The sequence below is a fragment of the Syngnathus floridae genome, chromosome 3, assembly GCF_059516105.1.
Source record: "Syngnathus floridae isolate MCC-2025c chromosome 3, RoL_Sflo_1.0, whole genome shotgun sequence".
Taxonomy (NCBI): domain Eukaryota; kingdom Metazoa; phylum Chordata; class Actinopteri; order Syngnathiformes; family Syngnathidae; genus Syngnathus; species Syngnathus floridae.
In genome coordinates, this window is record NC_142415.1 from 21,831,937 (window position 1) to 21,848,186 (window position 16,250).

Below are 16,250 nucleotides of genomic sequence, written 5' to 3' on the forward strand. Positions count from 1 at the left end.
GCCTCAGCGTCGGAAAAGAAAAGAAAGGCCCTTTTTGCCGGAGACCCCGTCCCGCCGCTGACCTCCGCCACCCAAGAAAAGCCGCGGTGAAAAGAAGGCCGCCATCTCAAGATGGCCGCCGAGATGATGACAGCAGGGAGAAAAAAGCCAATTGGGGAGGAGATCAAAGGCCTTTCACGCTGCTCCAGAAAAGGGGATCAGGAATACGGGAACGGAGACCCCCCGACTCACACGTTCTCTGCGGCAATTAGACAACAGTGAATGGGGGACGGGTCAAGGCCTGCCCGCAGGATGGCCTTCTTCATCTTTTATCCCAAACGGCTTTCACATCGCACACAACAACACACAAGATGCACAATTAGGCGAACACTAAAACGGAAAAGGCGCACCCAACAAACTAGTATACTAATGAAATATATCATCCACAAGCAAGACTACACAAAACCGATATAGGAGGTAGCAATTTTTTCTGGGGGGGGGTGGAATGCACAAAACGCAGACAGACATCACTGAGACACTAAAAGGCCACCCGGAGTTGACGATGGCTGTCAATCACAGCAGTCGCCTCGGGCTCCCCTGAATCGCAACGTTTGATGTCACCGTCATGGCCGCCCTGACGTCCCTCCAGTGAGGGATGCCGGGACCCCGAACCCGCTCATTAGAACCAGCACGTGTGATCAACGTGGAGTAATCATTTCTTATCTTCGTATTCCTACTTTGTAGCATTACAAATTGTCATAACATGACTTTGTGAGTGTAAAATTACAATTTCCTTGTGATTTTACAAAATTTCAATTTATTTTCATTGCTGTGTAGTAATTGATGTTGCTAATGAGGTTGAACAAGTCCTCTGAGACGCAACCACGACGGCCACGTTGGTGTCACGTGAAGGTGCGATTTGACTTGCTAATGTGCAGCTGGTACGTATTCACGTCTTCATTAAAGTAAAGTCTTGCGCTACGGGTGTCCAAGTGACGCGACCTCGCCGCTTCCTGGAAGGCAGCTCATTCATATTCAGCAGCGACACTGACGCTAACGAGACGCTGAGGTGTGAGGGTCGACGACATCGTCACGCCTTCTGTCACGTAAACACGTGCGTGACCTTGTGAAGGTCATGTGTGGCAAACACAAAGTGATGAAATAGTGGATGGCACTATGTGTGTATTTAACTCACAATTATTGAAAAAAAAATGATATACCAATTTCATTTTCAGGGAGGGGGGGGCAGAGAAAAGACACTTCATTTTGTGTAAGTCTAAATGTATTGCCGTTGTAATGCCAGGCAATAATAAATATTTTTTTTTAAGAGGTGTATCTTTATATATAATACAAAAAAACATGAATACATCAAATTGTAGTAAATGAAATAAAAAGTAAACAAACCTGTCCTTTGTTGTTGTGTGGTTTCGGTTCTCAAAAGTATTGAAAAGTAAAAAGTTCATTAAAAAACGAGCTAATGCAAAGTCCTTACAGGAAAAAAGTGGGCGAGTCCTCAGTCTTGTTAGGTTTACGTTGTCTTCTTTTTCTTAACGTTTTTGTGCTCGCTGTACTGCACCTTGAAACGACATCATCGGCATCAACACAAAGCGCAACGATGACAAAAAGAAGATCTCTGTTTCATTGCCATGCGACCACCCGGCCGTGACTTGACAAGAACTAACACGAAGCTGATGGTGGTCTCGTCTTAGCAAAAGAAAAACCTTACGCGTTAAATCCCATGATGAGGAATGTGATGCCAACAAACTTGATGTTTGCGTCAACTAAAATGTTCCATCTTACCTTCTGTACATCTGAAGGTACCCTGCTCAGGAAGTCCAGCACCTCGTTGTTGTCGATGGCGAAAGGGTTGCGCAATCGCTTGGTGAATTTATTGATGCCTAGAATTCAGAAAAAATGTGAAAACTAACCCTCCTGGGGAATAAAAAAAAAGGATTAGGAGTGGCTCTTACCCCATATTAAGACAATGTAGCGCAGCGGGATGTAATAGGTGAGCACGGTGGCCGTGCTAAAAAGTAGCAAAGCCAGGCTGGACAGGAAGGGCTCGGACCAGTTGAACGTGCTAAGAAACAACAAAAACACACACCATATTCTCTTACAAAATGGACCAAACATGAAACGCGAGCTCGTGAAAAGGTTACTTTTTAATCCGCTCCCCGAAGTTGGCCACCTCATCCAGGAAGGTCTGAAGGCTGATGACGATGTCCTGCACCATGTGGATCTTCTCCATCAGACCTCGGCGCTCGGACTCCTGACGTCAGCGGCACAAATTGACACGCTTGCCTCCGTTGTAATTTGGCGGTTGTAATTTACTACCTTCTCGTCGTCCTCCTCTTCGTCACCTACGTCCATACTGCTCTGAGAAGAACCGCGGTCAACGCTCACGTTAGCGGAGGAATGCATTTATCAAAAATGCGAAATAAAGATGACACTCACCAGGTCTTGACTGTCATGCCCGGAGCAGATCTGTATGTAGTTCCATGAGATGAGCAGGACCAGGATGAGGGGAAGCATGTAGAACTCCCAGTGCCACACCATCAACAGGAACACCTGCAGGCATGTCATTGATGATCCGTCAGCCAATAAGAGAGCAGCAATTACTGCACTTCCTGTTTGAACCATGACTACTTCCTGCAAATTATGAACCTCACTTGTTGTGTTAAGGCACACATTGATGAAACACAATCCACGTTGTGTGTATGATAATAAGAATAGTAGTAATAGAAAAAAAAAAAAAAAAACAGCTACCAAATGTCACTACCGGTGGGATCTCCCAATTTAATGTTGGAGGAACTCGCGGCATGCCAGGGCGGTAATCCCTGGGAGCTGAGCCAAAGCAGGGATTTAGGAAGAAGGAAGCAAATAAAAAGGTGAGGCGTTTAGAGTGAGAAGATGAGAGCAGATGGCCACGCAGTGTCTGTGTGTCAAAATCTCAACCGAGGACCGCCCACGTCCGTTCGGCTTACAGAAACGGAGGAGAAAAAAGCGGCATTATGGAGTCATTATTCTGCGAAGACAGACGCCACAGGATTCCGGAACATGCTTGGAAAAGGGAGCCGCAACTTTTTGGATCCATTTCTGGGAAATTTCCAGAAACTTGAGGATAAGCAAGTCGGATCATTCAAAGCCAATGTTCCTGCTCTGTTCCTCAATCAACTCATTGTCAACGTGTCTAGCTCCGCCCTCTTCTCAATTCCCATTCACCGTTATTTTGCCTGCAATTGCCAAAAATTAATTGGAGTACTAAAGTCAAATACTCACCACAAAGGCCAGCAGGCTCCTTTGAACGCTCTCCCACTGGAAGCAGCTCTTCACGTACTGCAGGGTGGACGTGACGGCCCGGTAGAGCGTCCGCACACGCTGCACGTTCCTGGCCAGAGCCTGACAAACCAATTTGGAATAAGACGATACATCCAAATAGTCCCTTCATGTTTTTTTCGAGAGACAAAAACTTCAAGGTAACTTCAAAGAGTAAATTAGCATGGAGCTGCTCCGACGCAGGATCGGGTGGTTCCATGTTGGAAATCTGACCTGATTTTGTCCAACATGAAAACAAGCAGTAGGAGCGGCAGCCACTGGAAGCCAATTTGGGCGTTAGCGGGCGATGTATTGTGTGGCAACAATGAGGCTTTTGTGGGGCGTACAGACAGTCAGGCACCCGCTCTGGCACCCTGTCTCACTTACTGTATATCAAACTAATGTGGCAGAACACGGCACGGTCGGCGGCCATTAACGCTCAATTCAAAGCAGCGGGGCCGCTTTTGCTTTTACTGTTTTCCACCAGGGGAGGAAACACTTGGACTGGATCTGCTCAACCGGGCGGGGGGGGGATGATTCGGATCGGATCATCACAAGTGTCGCGTACCTTTTTGGAAAATTTGGGATTATCTTCCATGAATTGTCTCTGCCGGGGCTGGAATGTTCTTATGCTGGCACGGATCTAGATTACAAATATTGAAATGAAAAAAAAAGTCAGAGGAAGTTGGAGCTTTGACAAGTATGGAGACTCACGGGGTTGAAAATCAACTCCAGCTCCAGCGTGATGTTTCCTTTGCTCAGGCCGCCCAAGTCCTCCTTCTTCAGGGGCAAGGTGATCTGCTGCCTGCTGCGGATCTGCGTCCAGCACAAATACACGCACACCAAAAAAAAAAAGGGTCAGAGGGGGCGCGGGACCGACCGCGCCGTGAACCGGACCGCCAGTCGAGTCGGATCACGTCTCGACGTGACACGCGATGCCGACGTGACGCCGTGGGGAAGGTGTGACGAAGGAGGAGGCGGCTTGGTACCCAGAGCAGAGGAATGGCCACTTTTCCCAGGAAGTCCGGAGCTTTGTCTCCGTCCTCGTCGAAAACCGTCACCAGGAGAACCTCGTGGACGTCCCACACGGGACTGGGAACGCGCAACAACAATTTCTCCTTAATTCCATGTTATGTGCATTATTTGGAGTTTAAATGTCTTAAATTAGTCACTTGCTCATTGTGCATACTATTTAGGAGGTACATTTCTTTGACCTGCACATTTTCTTTCGTGATGTACAAATATAGCAGCAGGTTGCACATTTTTTTAAGGTTCAAAATTCTCAAATTTGGTTGCTGTGTGCATTATTAGGTAGTATATAAATTCCTTTTGTGATCAACAGCTGGCATTATTTCATTGATTTATTGAAATGAATGAAATAAGTTTGGGACAATACTAACAAGGTGAAGACTTTCTTCCACTCAGGCTGGAGGCTCTTGTAGACGGTATGCGTCTGCAGCCTGTCGTTGCAGAGTTCCAAAACGCAGAAGGGGTCGCTCTTGCCTGTGCCACAAAAACCACAAACGCTCACAGCGAGTTCCCAGCATGCAATGTGTTTGCTTGAGCTTACCGTTGAGATCGGCGGACATCAGGTCGCAGGCCTTGATGACTTTGACTTGGAGAAAGCCCACATCGCTGATGTTCTTCAGGGACCGTTGAAGGCTCTGAAAGGACAAGTATGATGCTAATTCATGTCAATGCAACATTATTGTCTCGTATTAATTATATTAGGTTTTCATTGGTTATTTTACACTTTTTTTGTTCATTTTCAAATCAGTAAATATTTTTTGCAATAAGATTAAGGAGACATTGAGCTATTTCTAACAGCAGTTTACAACATTAAGTTTTCAAAGTGTTGCCATTTTAAAGAAATGAATCATAATTTTTGTTTAAAAAATGAATCATGTTTTTTTTTTAAAGGGGCGAAAAATTCCCAATATAAAGAATTGTTTTTTGTTAAAGAAATTCTGATCATTTGCGTAACATTATCGTACTGCAAAGAATGGCCAGCATCTGGCCACCTCACATATCGCTCTTTTTCCTGACAAATGCTGCCACCAAGCGGTCTTTAAAAGAAGGACACGAACAGAAACATTCTTGCTATTACTAAGAAATCTTTTTTTGGGGGGGGAAATTACATTTGACTACAATTTGACCAAGACATCTTGGTTTGTTTTTGATGAAATTATAAATTACAGATTTTTTTTTCCAGACCAAAGATGTCACTCCTTGGTGGAGGTAAGAAACACAAGTGTGTTATACTGGTACTGACATAGTTGCCCAGCTGGTTCTGGCGCTCGGCCGGATCGTCGAGGGGCGCCACGGAGAGATCCGAGATGGACACCCGGCTACAGGTGCTGATCATGACCAGGAAAACCAGACGTCCTCGGCCCAAGTCCAACGACAGCGTGAAGTGTTGCCTCTCATCGAGGGGGACGCTAGAAAGATCCACCTCACACCTGCGTGAAAAAAAATCAAATCCAATCAAAGCAGAACCGACGTATACAAAAAAGTCAGCGTACAGAGACTCACACTCCCAAACACTCCTCAGATCGTCGCCCCTCTTTGGACCAAACCTCCGCCTCCAGAATGCTGGTGCTGTCCTGGAAGTAGTTCAAGGTGAACTTCTCTCTCCACTGAGGCTTGGACACCCTGCCGACATTCTGCATGAGGGGAACGAAAAGAAAAGAAAGTCTGCTCTTTAACCCGACCAACTGAGCGTCTGGTTTAATATTGATTGCATTATTTTGGCATTTAAAAAACAGTTACTAAACATTTATTTATTTTATTTATCTAGTCATTTATTTATTTGCACCTTGCTCTTGTATCGCTGCTCGCCCAGCCGGAAGCGAACAAAGACCTCTCCGGTTGGCACGTCGGCGGGAATGTCCTGCCCCTCCACCAGCGTCACCTTGACCACCGAAGTCCACAGCTGGCTCCTCCTCAGCGACTCAGACAGCCTCGTGCTATGCTGGAAAGAAGCCAACTGTGAGAGACGGAGTGCCAGTTAAATCGATCCAGCCGGCTTTCCTTGAGGAGCTCCTGGCAGAGGTGGGAGGAAATTACAGATGTGCAAGGCGGAACTCGGTGTCAAGTCTTAACAAGTCTCTCGCGAGTCCCAAGTTACTTTAGTTACTCTAAGTCCCGTCTCTCAATACAAGTTTCATATGTTTGACCCGAGCAAGTCCTGAAAATAAATTGGACTCCAGTCAAGTCATGATATTCTCATCCCCCACGTCTGCCTCATGGTTGGCACCGGACCGTGCAGATGTAACTTAAGTGTTATCTATGGCACATGAAGGTGAAGCAGGCAGTGCCTCATTGTGGTGGCATGCATCATGCAGACATGCACGTGTGCTCAATAGCCTCCTAAAAGCATGCGCAATCAAACAGTAAACACGGCAGGTTGTTCCTAAAAAAAATAAAAATAAAATAACAAGGCTCACTGTGGTTCTGGGTCTCACTTTCACTGTAAAAAAAAATAATAAATCACAGTTTATATTGAACTAAATTTCTGGATAGAGAGAGATTCAGCCCAATTCCTCCTTAAAACCAATTATAAATAAAATAACAATGTAATAATGGTCGATAAATCATCAAATTATTTAATATTCATACTGTAAATCTTCATTAATTGATTAAAATTTCAACTTGATTTGACTAAAACTTAGAGCCATGTTCTGTGCAACATAAAAATAAATAAATTGGAACCTTATAATAATACCTATATTTATTAACCTTATAATATAACCTAATATTCATTCACCGAACATCCGGGAAAATAAAAACGGTAACGATCTTCTATTGCGATCCTTTGAGCAGGTTGAATACAAACAACAAATTGTTAGTGTGGGCGTGGCTTACCCGACTACTGCGTTTTCGGATTTGTGGCCAGCGCTGTGGGTCGACGCATGCGTGTTAGGTGCAGAAGACAAAAGCACAGTCACGTTAGTTAGCGGTGGATGACACAACGCAACACTTATAAGACAATGCACAACAAAAAAGCTGCAGCTAGAAGCCAAGCATCAAGGCGTGCAAAAGCGACCCCTACTGGTCCACGGCGGCTGCCTTCGTCTCTTCGCTTGAGGCTTATGTCCAGCAGAATCTCGCCCATGTCGTCCTCGAGGCTGTTGGGGTCGTCCAGACGCAGACACAGCTCGTTGACACTGCACAGACGAGAAGAAAAAAAAAAAAGATCCATTTAAATCGAACAAATTAGTCTCATCTCGTAACTGTCAAAGACAATTTCAACTTGTTTTTATAAATATTATAAAAAAAATGACAGAGCTCACTTGTCCAGGTCCAGTTCGCTGAGGAGGATGCCGGCCGAGCCCATGAAGTCGTCGGTGGTCAGGTCACGATCGTACACCTGAGTTGACACGGCCACCGTTACCATGGTGACCCTTTTTTTTTAGAACACGATGGCGACCCACCTTAACGTAAAGCCACTGGCTGAGGTTCCGGACGGGGATGGAAAAGTTCTCACTCCACGTGGGGTTGAGATTCTTGAGGACCACTTTGCTCTTGTAGATGGTCTTGCCTTCCAGTTTGAACTTCACGTAAGGGTCGCTGGTGCCTGAAAATGGAGACATAGAAATAAAATCACGTATGAAATCAATACAAACCAAATTATTTTTAAATTCACATTTGCAATCTGGAAGACTAATTTGTTAGATTCACTGATGACTAAATTAGCACATTGATGACTTTTTTTGTACTGTTTTTTTTTTTCCCCCAAACAAAACAAAGCCTGGAGCACAAAAGCCTAAAATAGATGTAAAAAAAGAAAAAAACATGGTCAACTTGGATTAAAAAAAAGAAAAAGTCAGCTGTTGCTCAACATTGACTGGAAGTTGCCTCATTTGACTTCCAGTCAAGAAAATCAACAGTCGCTTCCAAGATTCTGTTTTGGCTTGATGAGCCACAACTTCCTGTTCTGTTTCCACTGTAAATTTACTGCCAGTCCAAGCCACATTTTTCTAATTAGCGTAGTGAATAGAGCAAATGCATTTTGTTTTTGCGTTCAATTTAATGCTTCTCTTTATAAAGTTTCAATTTCAATCGATAAATGGCTAAGCCAAATGCAGGTCATCCTTCAACTACCTGTTGATGGTTAACCTGGATGTCGTGTTAATAACAAAATGGCTAATGACACAAAACGGCTTCTGGGCGTCCCCAACAAAGAAAAGTCGGACTTTGAGCCCTGGACTACTGTTAGGCGGACGGTAAACAAACATACAGTAGCAGGGCGAGGCTCAGCTGGGTTACAAGGCTCATCGATTTTGCAGATTTGCGGTTTTGCGTTTGGGTTTTCAGAGGTTCTATTTACTCAAGCGGAGGAGTTCTTGTTAAGGAGATTTGCATGATGGTACGCATTATTTAGACAAGACTTTTTTTCGGGGCGGTTACATCAAACGAGCACTTAGTGTACAGTAAAACGTGTTTATCATAAGATTATTAGATAGGCGAGTATCTATTGTTAGTAAAATGAGCTGAGGTGAAACATGATGACGGAGAAGAGAGCGGAGTCATTGTAGAAAAAAAGGAAATGCGATAAGAATTCTTTTTTTTTTTTGCCGTTTTGAAGTCTTCGTACCGCAGCGGTCCCTGATGACAAGATTCCGTCCCTCCTTCAGGTTGATGGTGAGGAGGAAGGAGCTCAGAGAGTCTCTGCTACCCTCAAAGTTGCTGGAGGACTCCATGTTACACTGAAAACACACACATATACACACAGTTCAGTGTACAACGGATGCTAGCGTGAAAACATTCCTCACCTGTATCACGTCATTAAAGGCGTGCTAGCTAGCAAAACATGCCGCGCTTCCCATTTTGAACTGGACCTCAACTCCAAGCGAGCCCAAGCTCAGAGGAGCAGCCGTTCTTTAATATCCTCGCCAGCAGATGGGCGGCGACGATGACACGAGATACCTTGTGGACAATACCTCGGCTTTTGTGCCTCGGCCGCTAAAGCTATTTACTCAACGGCGAGCTTTCGTAACGCTCAGGTGATGCACAATGGCGGCAAAGGTGAAAAGACTGGAGTCGGATTTGCAAACAGCATGAGGTATTACATCACAACTCTTGATCACGGGATGTGGGCTCACCTAAGTTGACAGTGTGTACATATTTGAGTACACTTGTGCAGTTAATCTACTCAAATAATAACATAGACAGGCAAGGACGGCTCAGTGGATAAAGCCATGTGGTAAACTTCTCAAGACGACGCAGAGAAAGGAAGGAAGTCAGCATCTGATGGGCTGCTAATGGCTAGCTGCTCAATGTACGCTATATTAAGTGCCCACGTACAGCTGAAGCACTTTAGGGGAGTTCACGAGTAAATCCGCATCCTCGTGACACACACGCAATCATTCATACGCACACCTGTGAAGGAATGTTGACAGTAAAAGTTGCCGGATGGGATATTTTACAGCCGCCGTGGGATGATTGTTATGGTGGAACGCAAAAAAATACTTTGGAGGCAGCAGAATCAAACCCTCAAGACTCAGTTGTGTTGTTAAAAGAAAAGCTCGTGTTCCGGGACCCGTCCTGAGCAAACACACCCGGGTCATTGGCCTTGTTTTGACGATACTTTGCCTCTTAGTTTTGTGTTATGTGTGTTTAGCTTTACAACAGGCTGGAAAAACCGGAGAGACTCCGATGATTTCTTTGTCGGGTTTTTTTGTGCGCGCGTGTGTGAGAGAACTGTTAACCACAAACATGAATGTAGACTTTAAGATGTCCAGATCTGCCCAGGTCCACTAATTTCTCCATGCGTATCTTGTCTCCCACAACATACCTGCGAGCCGTCGTCCGCACCGTCCGGACTGTACACGGTCATCATTTCGGGCAGGGCGAGCTCCTCAGCCTCTATTCCGCCGGAACCGCCGGGGCCGCCGCCACTTCGGGTCGATAGCCGTCGCCACGGTGAGGAACCCTCGTCCATGTGCACGCTGTTGAACGACTCCTGAGAGGACGTCCAGTCCGTGTCGTCTGCAGGCACGCTCAGTGTGTGCTGACTCCCTCCTCCTCCTTCTTCTTCCCCTCCCATCTCTGAGCCACCTCGTCGGGCAGGATGGGCCAGTGGCGAGGTCGGGCTGCTGTAGCAGGGCGCGGGACTCTTGCGGAGGTAGGGCGAGGAGGCAACGGGGCCGTAGACGTCCCGCCTCAAGTCTCGCATGTCGGGCACCGAAGAGCTGAAGCGGTGGTCGATGGGGGACGGTTCCGGGGGGGAGGCGGCGGACCTTTTTTTCCCCCCGACCGTCTTGTCCCGCCGCAGCTTCCGTCGTAAGTGCTGCAGCATGCTGGAATTGTCGCCGTCCTGCTTTCTTTAGCGAATGCTCACCAACATCTGTGGCATAAAAAAAATAAAAAAAAGTCAGTAACAATGTTAGTGTTCCTCATTTTAGACAAGTGTAAGAAGACAATTAAAAGAATTGTCAGTACTAAGTTCTGTCTTTTGTAGATCTTCAAAACACTAAAGGACAAAATAATAGCATGAATGGTGTTCAAGTCGCAATGAGTAAAGTGGTGATACTTTGTTCAAACTCACCTTTCCGGAATTTGAACAAGGCGCTAAATGGCCATGGATTGAGGCCAAGAAAAGGAAAGAGACACCATAGCAATGATGTCACGTTTACAAAACACAACACGCAACCGGGGTAACATGACGCCAGACACGAGAGTCTATGCCGCATAGGTGGGATAACGTGAATCATAAAAAAGATTCACAAAGCTATGAATGGAATTCATGTTAAAAAAAAAAAAAAGCCATGTATGTATAATTATTCAATTATTTACAATATATTAATGAAAAAATCATTTATCAGACAAATAATATTTTTAATAATTCATAGATGAATTAAAAGTTTCAAATTTGTAAAGTTTTATTAGATTTTTTTCTTTATTTTTGTCTGTATTTCAGGCAAATGCTGTTCTGTTACAAAAAACAATGTTAACTTTTTAAATGTCATTCTACTTTTTTGTAAGTTGACTTTGTTTTGTTTACTTTCATGTTAATAAGAATACGATGTTATGAAGAAGTGTAACTATAAAAATTGTATGCGTCTGTTTATAATATACAGTAGAATTGTCATCGTGGCAGGGAATTTAGGGTGAGTGAAATGTTTTCTTTTTCCGTGTGGTGGGGGGGGGCAGAAAACAATCAAGCATAGTAATACTCTTGATAATGGAAATGTCAGCCGAGTCGGATTCAAGAATCAGTTGGCAATGTGTGCGAGTCCTACTTTGCCTCTAGCTAGCAAAATGAGTCACAACAAAACCTGTGCAGCGCACGGCGTCTGCAGATCAAAACCAGCAAAGTGCTTGCGTCACAGGTCTGCAGCCCGACCCAAATATGGGGATTAGGAGCACAGCTAAACAACACAATTTCAGTAAAAAAAAAAAAAAGAAAAAAACACTGGGCAGGCAAAACCTGAGTAAGAGCATCAGTCCATAATGGAATCACATCAGCCCATAAGTACACTTTTCATGGACACATCATGAAAAAGAAACAAGCACCGAATGTTCATGGCCAGACAAATGTTGATGCACCTACCCATCGGTGACCTTGACAGTGATGGCTAAGAAAACAAAACACAGTCGGGGGATGAATGTGGTGTTCTTTTTGCAAGGCTGATGAATGGATAAGATATATTGAAAATCAACTAGGGCTGCGTTTGACTTGATGCGATTGCATCACGAGCACACTCGCACGTGCAATCTCTCCACACCATGTTACTTCCTCTTCCAACCATGAATCAATTCATTAACCCACAAAATGAAACTCTTACCACACATTTCGAGAGAAGTGATTTTCACCGGATCTTAACGCCTCTGCTTCTTTTTTGTCTTGCTGTCAGCCAGTGAGCGTGCGAGCGAAACAACGAGAGCGTCATGTCGGAACACGACGGGGAGCTCGTTCCTTGTCGCTCGTCAGACCAAAGTATGCATCAGGAAATAGGCCTTGTATAAGTTAACTGCGACCAGAAAATGATGATCAAAATGTGGTCAGCTTTAATCTGAACAAACATCTGAATTTATTTCTGAGTGATTAAGAAGATCCCAGTAGGTTTATGTTCGTTTAAGGATTACAGTTTGGGTTCCAGATTAAGAATGAGTTTTAGGGATAGAGGTCAGAGTTTGGGTTAGGGTTATGTTACGTGGGTTAGGGTTAAGGTTAACAGGAGTTTGGGGTTAGTTATAGGGCATATGACAAAGGTCCGCCACACACCAAGCAAAGTATCTTAACTGTCCCAGAGTCAACCAGTTTTTATGAGTGACTAATCAGGAGATGGTAGTTTTGTGGCAAATCAATATTTGAATATTCACCCCTGTATGACATCACAGAAGTAACCAAGCAAAATGCACATGAACTTTCACCAAAAAAAAAGTTTCTCATTGTGTTTAACATAAATGCTACATTGCTTATTTCAGATATACCAGTAGCAAAAAAAAAAGCAAAGCGTGGAGAGTCTGTAACCGAAATGCAAAGGTGGAGTCACCCTCTAGAAAGATCAAATTTCTAATTTGTTTCCTCTCTCTGTGACCATCTGCTTTGCCTCGACAATCATTTTTGTGGTTCGAAGTAAAAATATACCGTTCAGTGCATGGAGCCTTAAACATGCCACACGGTCGCAATATGTCGCAGCGCATCGGTAAGAGCCGTGGTATGCAGGAGCAGGAAGCGTTTTCACTTTTTGCACAACTTTCCCGAACGAACGTCAGTTTGGGTGAATCTCTTGTGAATCAAATTACCTGCATGACGGACCGCCCTGTCGGACTCTAAAGTACACAAAACACATGTTGACGTTTATTTACCTTGCAGGCGACGGCGGAGACGCTTCTCCCCACGACGTAAGTCGACTCCTACTCCCTGCTCGACTGCGACACATCCCGAGTCTCGACGATTGCGAGCCTCTAACCTGCCCCCCCGCCCCGACATTAGACAATTGTTTATAGTAGGCAACAAGATGCTTCCGGTAAATATAAAAATAAAAGCTTTTCCGGGAGAATGGTATAATAACGATGTCTCGGCGATTTTTTTAAAAACATTGAAATTCTGATACTACATGTATCACTATATAATGTTAACTCGGCAACAAAATATGTTGTATTTAAACCCAGAGAGTCGTTGCGTGAGTTTAAAAGTCACAATATTTTAAGTCCTCTTTTTTGTTTTCTTGTGCGGATTTTGTTTTCATCAAAATGTCGAGAGAAAAAAAAAAAGATTAGATCGTTTGTATTTCTTATCTTGGCTTTGTCAAGTTGTTTGCACTGTTTTGCGAAGATTGAGCAGGAAGTGGTTCATTTCCACGGGAAAACCACAGAGTTCGCAAATACGTGCAGCACGTTTCATCAATGTCACTCAGGGCCTCAGTGGTTTTGAATAGTAACAAAAAATAATTACCCTTTTCTTGTGCTTGTTTTTTGAAGGCGAAGAAATCTCACTTTTGTGTCAATTGAGGGGTAAACTGTAACGGATCAACTTCCCCCACTAGGTGGCACTAAAACTGTACTTAGTGCTCACTTTACTTAAATACGAGCTGCCCGTTGCCACTAGTCAGTGAGAAATGTCTCCCAGTATAAAACCTTTGGAAATATCAAATTGAGCCCAATAAAAAGGACACTAGGTAAATACAACCTTGGGGGTAACTCATAAATGACAGCAAAAGTATCACAATTTGCTGGTGATATTTTATTCATGACAACGTACAAACTTTTGACAATCTATTTAAAGCTTAAATTACTGCTGCTCATCCCACCGGCATGAAATCTTGCCTCACACACACAAAACTTCGCCCCAGTGCGTGTTCTCATGTGTCTCACCAAGCCTGAGCCATTACCGAGTGCAAAGGTGCAGACAGAACAGGCTTAAGGTCTTTCTCCAGTGTGAATACGTTCCTAAATGTCCCTTCTAAATTCATCTTTTGCCACAAAGTGAGCGGGCAAAAAGTTTCTTTCCAGTGTGCGTTCTCGCATGTCTTGCCAACTGTCGCTTCTCCGCAAAGTCTCTCTCGACTGTGACTTTTCATGTGTTATTAAATCCCAACGCTTAATAAAACTTAAGGAGCAGACTGAGCAGGTGAAAGGTTTCTTCACAGCGTGCGTGTGATTAAATGTCCCTTTAAAGTGAATCTCTCAGAACAAACTGACCATGAGAACTGTTTGTTCCCCGTTTGTGATCTCATATGTAGAACCAACTCTGAACGTTCACTGAAACTCAAGTTGCAGTCTGAGCGAGCAAAATGTTTCTCTCTGTCGTGTTCTCTTTTCCTTTTTAACAAAGACTTCTTGATAAAACATTTGTCACTCTGACCACATTTCACACGCTTGTCGTAAGTGTGACACGTTTCGTCAAATTCACAGTCTTCAGCCTTTATATCGGAAGAGTGTGGCCTCATGTCGTCACAATTTGATAGTGGAGCGGGGACGCTGTCTGCTTCTGATCCTCCACAGTGGTCTCCATCATCTTCACTCTTCACAATGACAGTCAAAGGAAACGTGGTGATATCAACCTCCTGCTCTTCCTCTTTGATGTGGGGAACCTCTGACTCCTGAACGTTAGGAGCCTTTGGCTCCGCTTCCTCCTGAACGTGATGGCACTTTGGCTCCGGCTCCACAAGATGAAAATGTGTTCTGATGTCTGTAGAATGCAAAAAAAAAAGGTCAAGCTTTACTCGGGAATAATTGTGGGTAATTTTAAAGACCAGATACGCAAAATAAATCAAATAATTGTATCTCCAAAAGGGGGCGCTGCAAAAACGTTTGGGAACCGCTGCACTACATTAACGATAGCGGAATTTGATAAAACAGCTTTTTCATTCAATTTTTGGAATGAACTTCAAGTCACATTGAATCGAAAATCCTTCCCACTACTCAGTATTTAAAAAAATATTTTAAAAGTATCCCCAAAGCAACTGTTTTTAACCTTGTGCTTTTTTTAACAGGTATTTGGTTGCAATGCGTGATGTCTACAACACCTGCTCTCTGTCACCATGAATTTAATTTTTAAGCTAAAGAAATATGCGCTGACATGTGCTGAAATATACTTCACCTTCGGGATCTTTGGAAGATGAATGTCCACAGCATCTCAGAGTGAAACAGTAAGTGTGGTCCTCCAAGAAGTTCGAGTGGCTTGCCTTGGTGGCAAGACCTTCAACGGGGTGGGCGTCGGTGATCCTTTTACGTAGGATTTGTCGATTTTTACACTCGGTGATGTATTTGAAGATATTGGGAACAGCATTGGGCTTGAGCAATGCTTTTCCATCTGCACGTTTACACTCTCTTTGACTATCGTCAAAATGTTTCTGTAAAACCAATCACAGAACTTTTATTGGCATTACCGAAGTAGTTTTCCACAAACGATTTCTCCGATGCCATGTCTATCGTTTTTTTATCCATTTATTCTTACATCAGCGAGACTAAACTTACGTCACAAAGGTAGGAGTAGTCATTTGGTTTCCAACCATCCTGGCGACAGACTTTCTCAGCCCATATTTTTCTTCTCTTGGCGTCACGGGGAAACCTATGGAGTTTCACACCTTTGACGCTTCGCGACTGACATCCAACAGCCACGCATCTGGCCATACTTCGCTGTCTCAAGTTCCAGAAATTAAGGAAGATTCACGTAGAAAAAAAAATGATTGCACGCCGGCGGGCTGTGAGCTGCAAGATGGCGCTCGGGAAAATCACGTGACTAAATACAACCAATCTGCGTGCGGAGCGTCTAAAGCGGAAGTTCTAAGGCAAATCCACACGGGCAAACAGCGACACACAGGGGAAATAAAGTACTACAAATTATCTAAGCAATTTTGCTTTTTATAGGTTTATGTATTGGATGCGAAGTGATTTTTTAAAAATGTATCAAATAATAAACCACGTTTGTTTTCAATATTTAGAAAGCAAAGCACAAGCGTAGTATTGTCGGTAAGCGTTATAGCGTGAACATGTGTACAGTG

The 16,250-nt window shown here is 44.0% G+C and overlaps 2 protein-coding genes across 2 annotated transcripts; both read right to left on the reverse strand.

Annotated features, from left to right (window-relative positions):
* Window positions 1-768: 768 nt before the first annotated feature.
* Window positions 769-13,237, reverse strand: mctp2b (multiple C2 domains, transmembrane 2b). The gene is made up of 22 exons (XM_088370142.1): window positions 13,111-13,237; window positions 10,091-10,642; window positions 8,891-9,002; window positions 7,728-7,870; window positions 7,587-7,663; window positions 7,346-7,460; window positions 7,159-7,191; window positions 6,110-6,265; window positions 5,827-5,957; window positions 5,567-5,753; window positions 4,865-4,958; window positions 4,695-4,797; window positions 4,284-4,386; window positions 4,009-4,110; window positions 3,863-3,937; window positions 3,259-3,378; window positions 2,434-2,547; window positions 2,314-2,355; window positions 2,139-2,248; window positions 1,950-2,059; window positions 1,780-1,877; window positions 769-1,555 (listed from the first exon to the last, which is right to left on the reverse strand). The coding sequence occupies exons 2-22, from the start codon at window positions 10,592-10,594 to the stop codon at window positions 1,508-1,510; spliced, it is 2,577 nt and encodes an 858-aa protein (XP_088226268.1). The 5' UTR covers window positions 10,595-10,642; window positions 13,111-13,237; the 3' UTR covers window positions 769-1,507.
* Window positions 13,238-13,966: 729 nt separating this feature from the next.
* Window positions 13,967-15,983, reverse strand: LOC148401130 (uncharacterized). The gene is made up of 3 exons (XM_088370167.1): window positions 15,724-15,983; window positions 15,347-15,599; window positions 13,967-14,935 (listed from the first exon to the last, which is right to left on the reverse strand). Exons 1-3 carry the CDS (start codon window positions 15,877-15,879, stop codon window positions 14,388-14,390), a joined length of 957 nt encoding a protein of 318 aa, XP_088226293.1. The 5' UTR covers window positions 15,880-15,983; the 3' UTR covers window positions 13,967-14,387.
* Window positions 15,984-16,250: the final 267 nt, after the last annotated feature.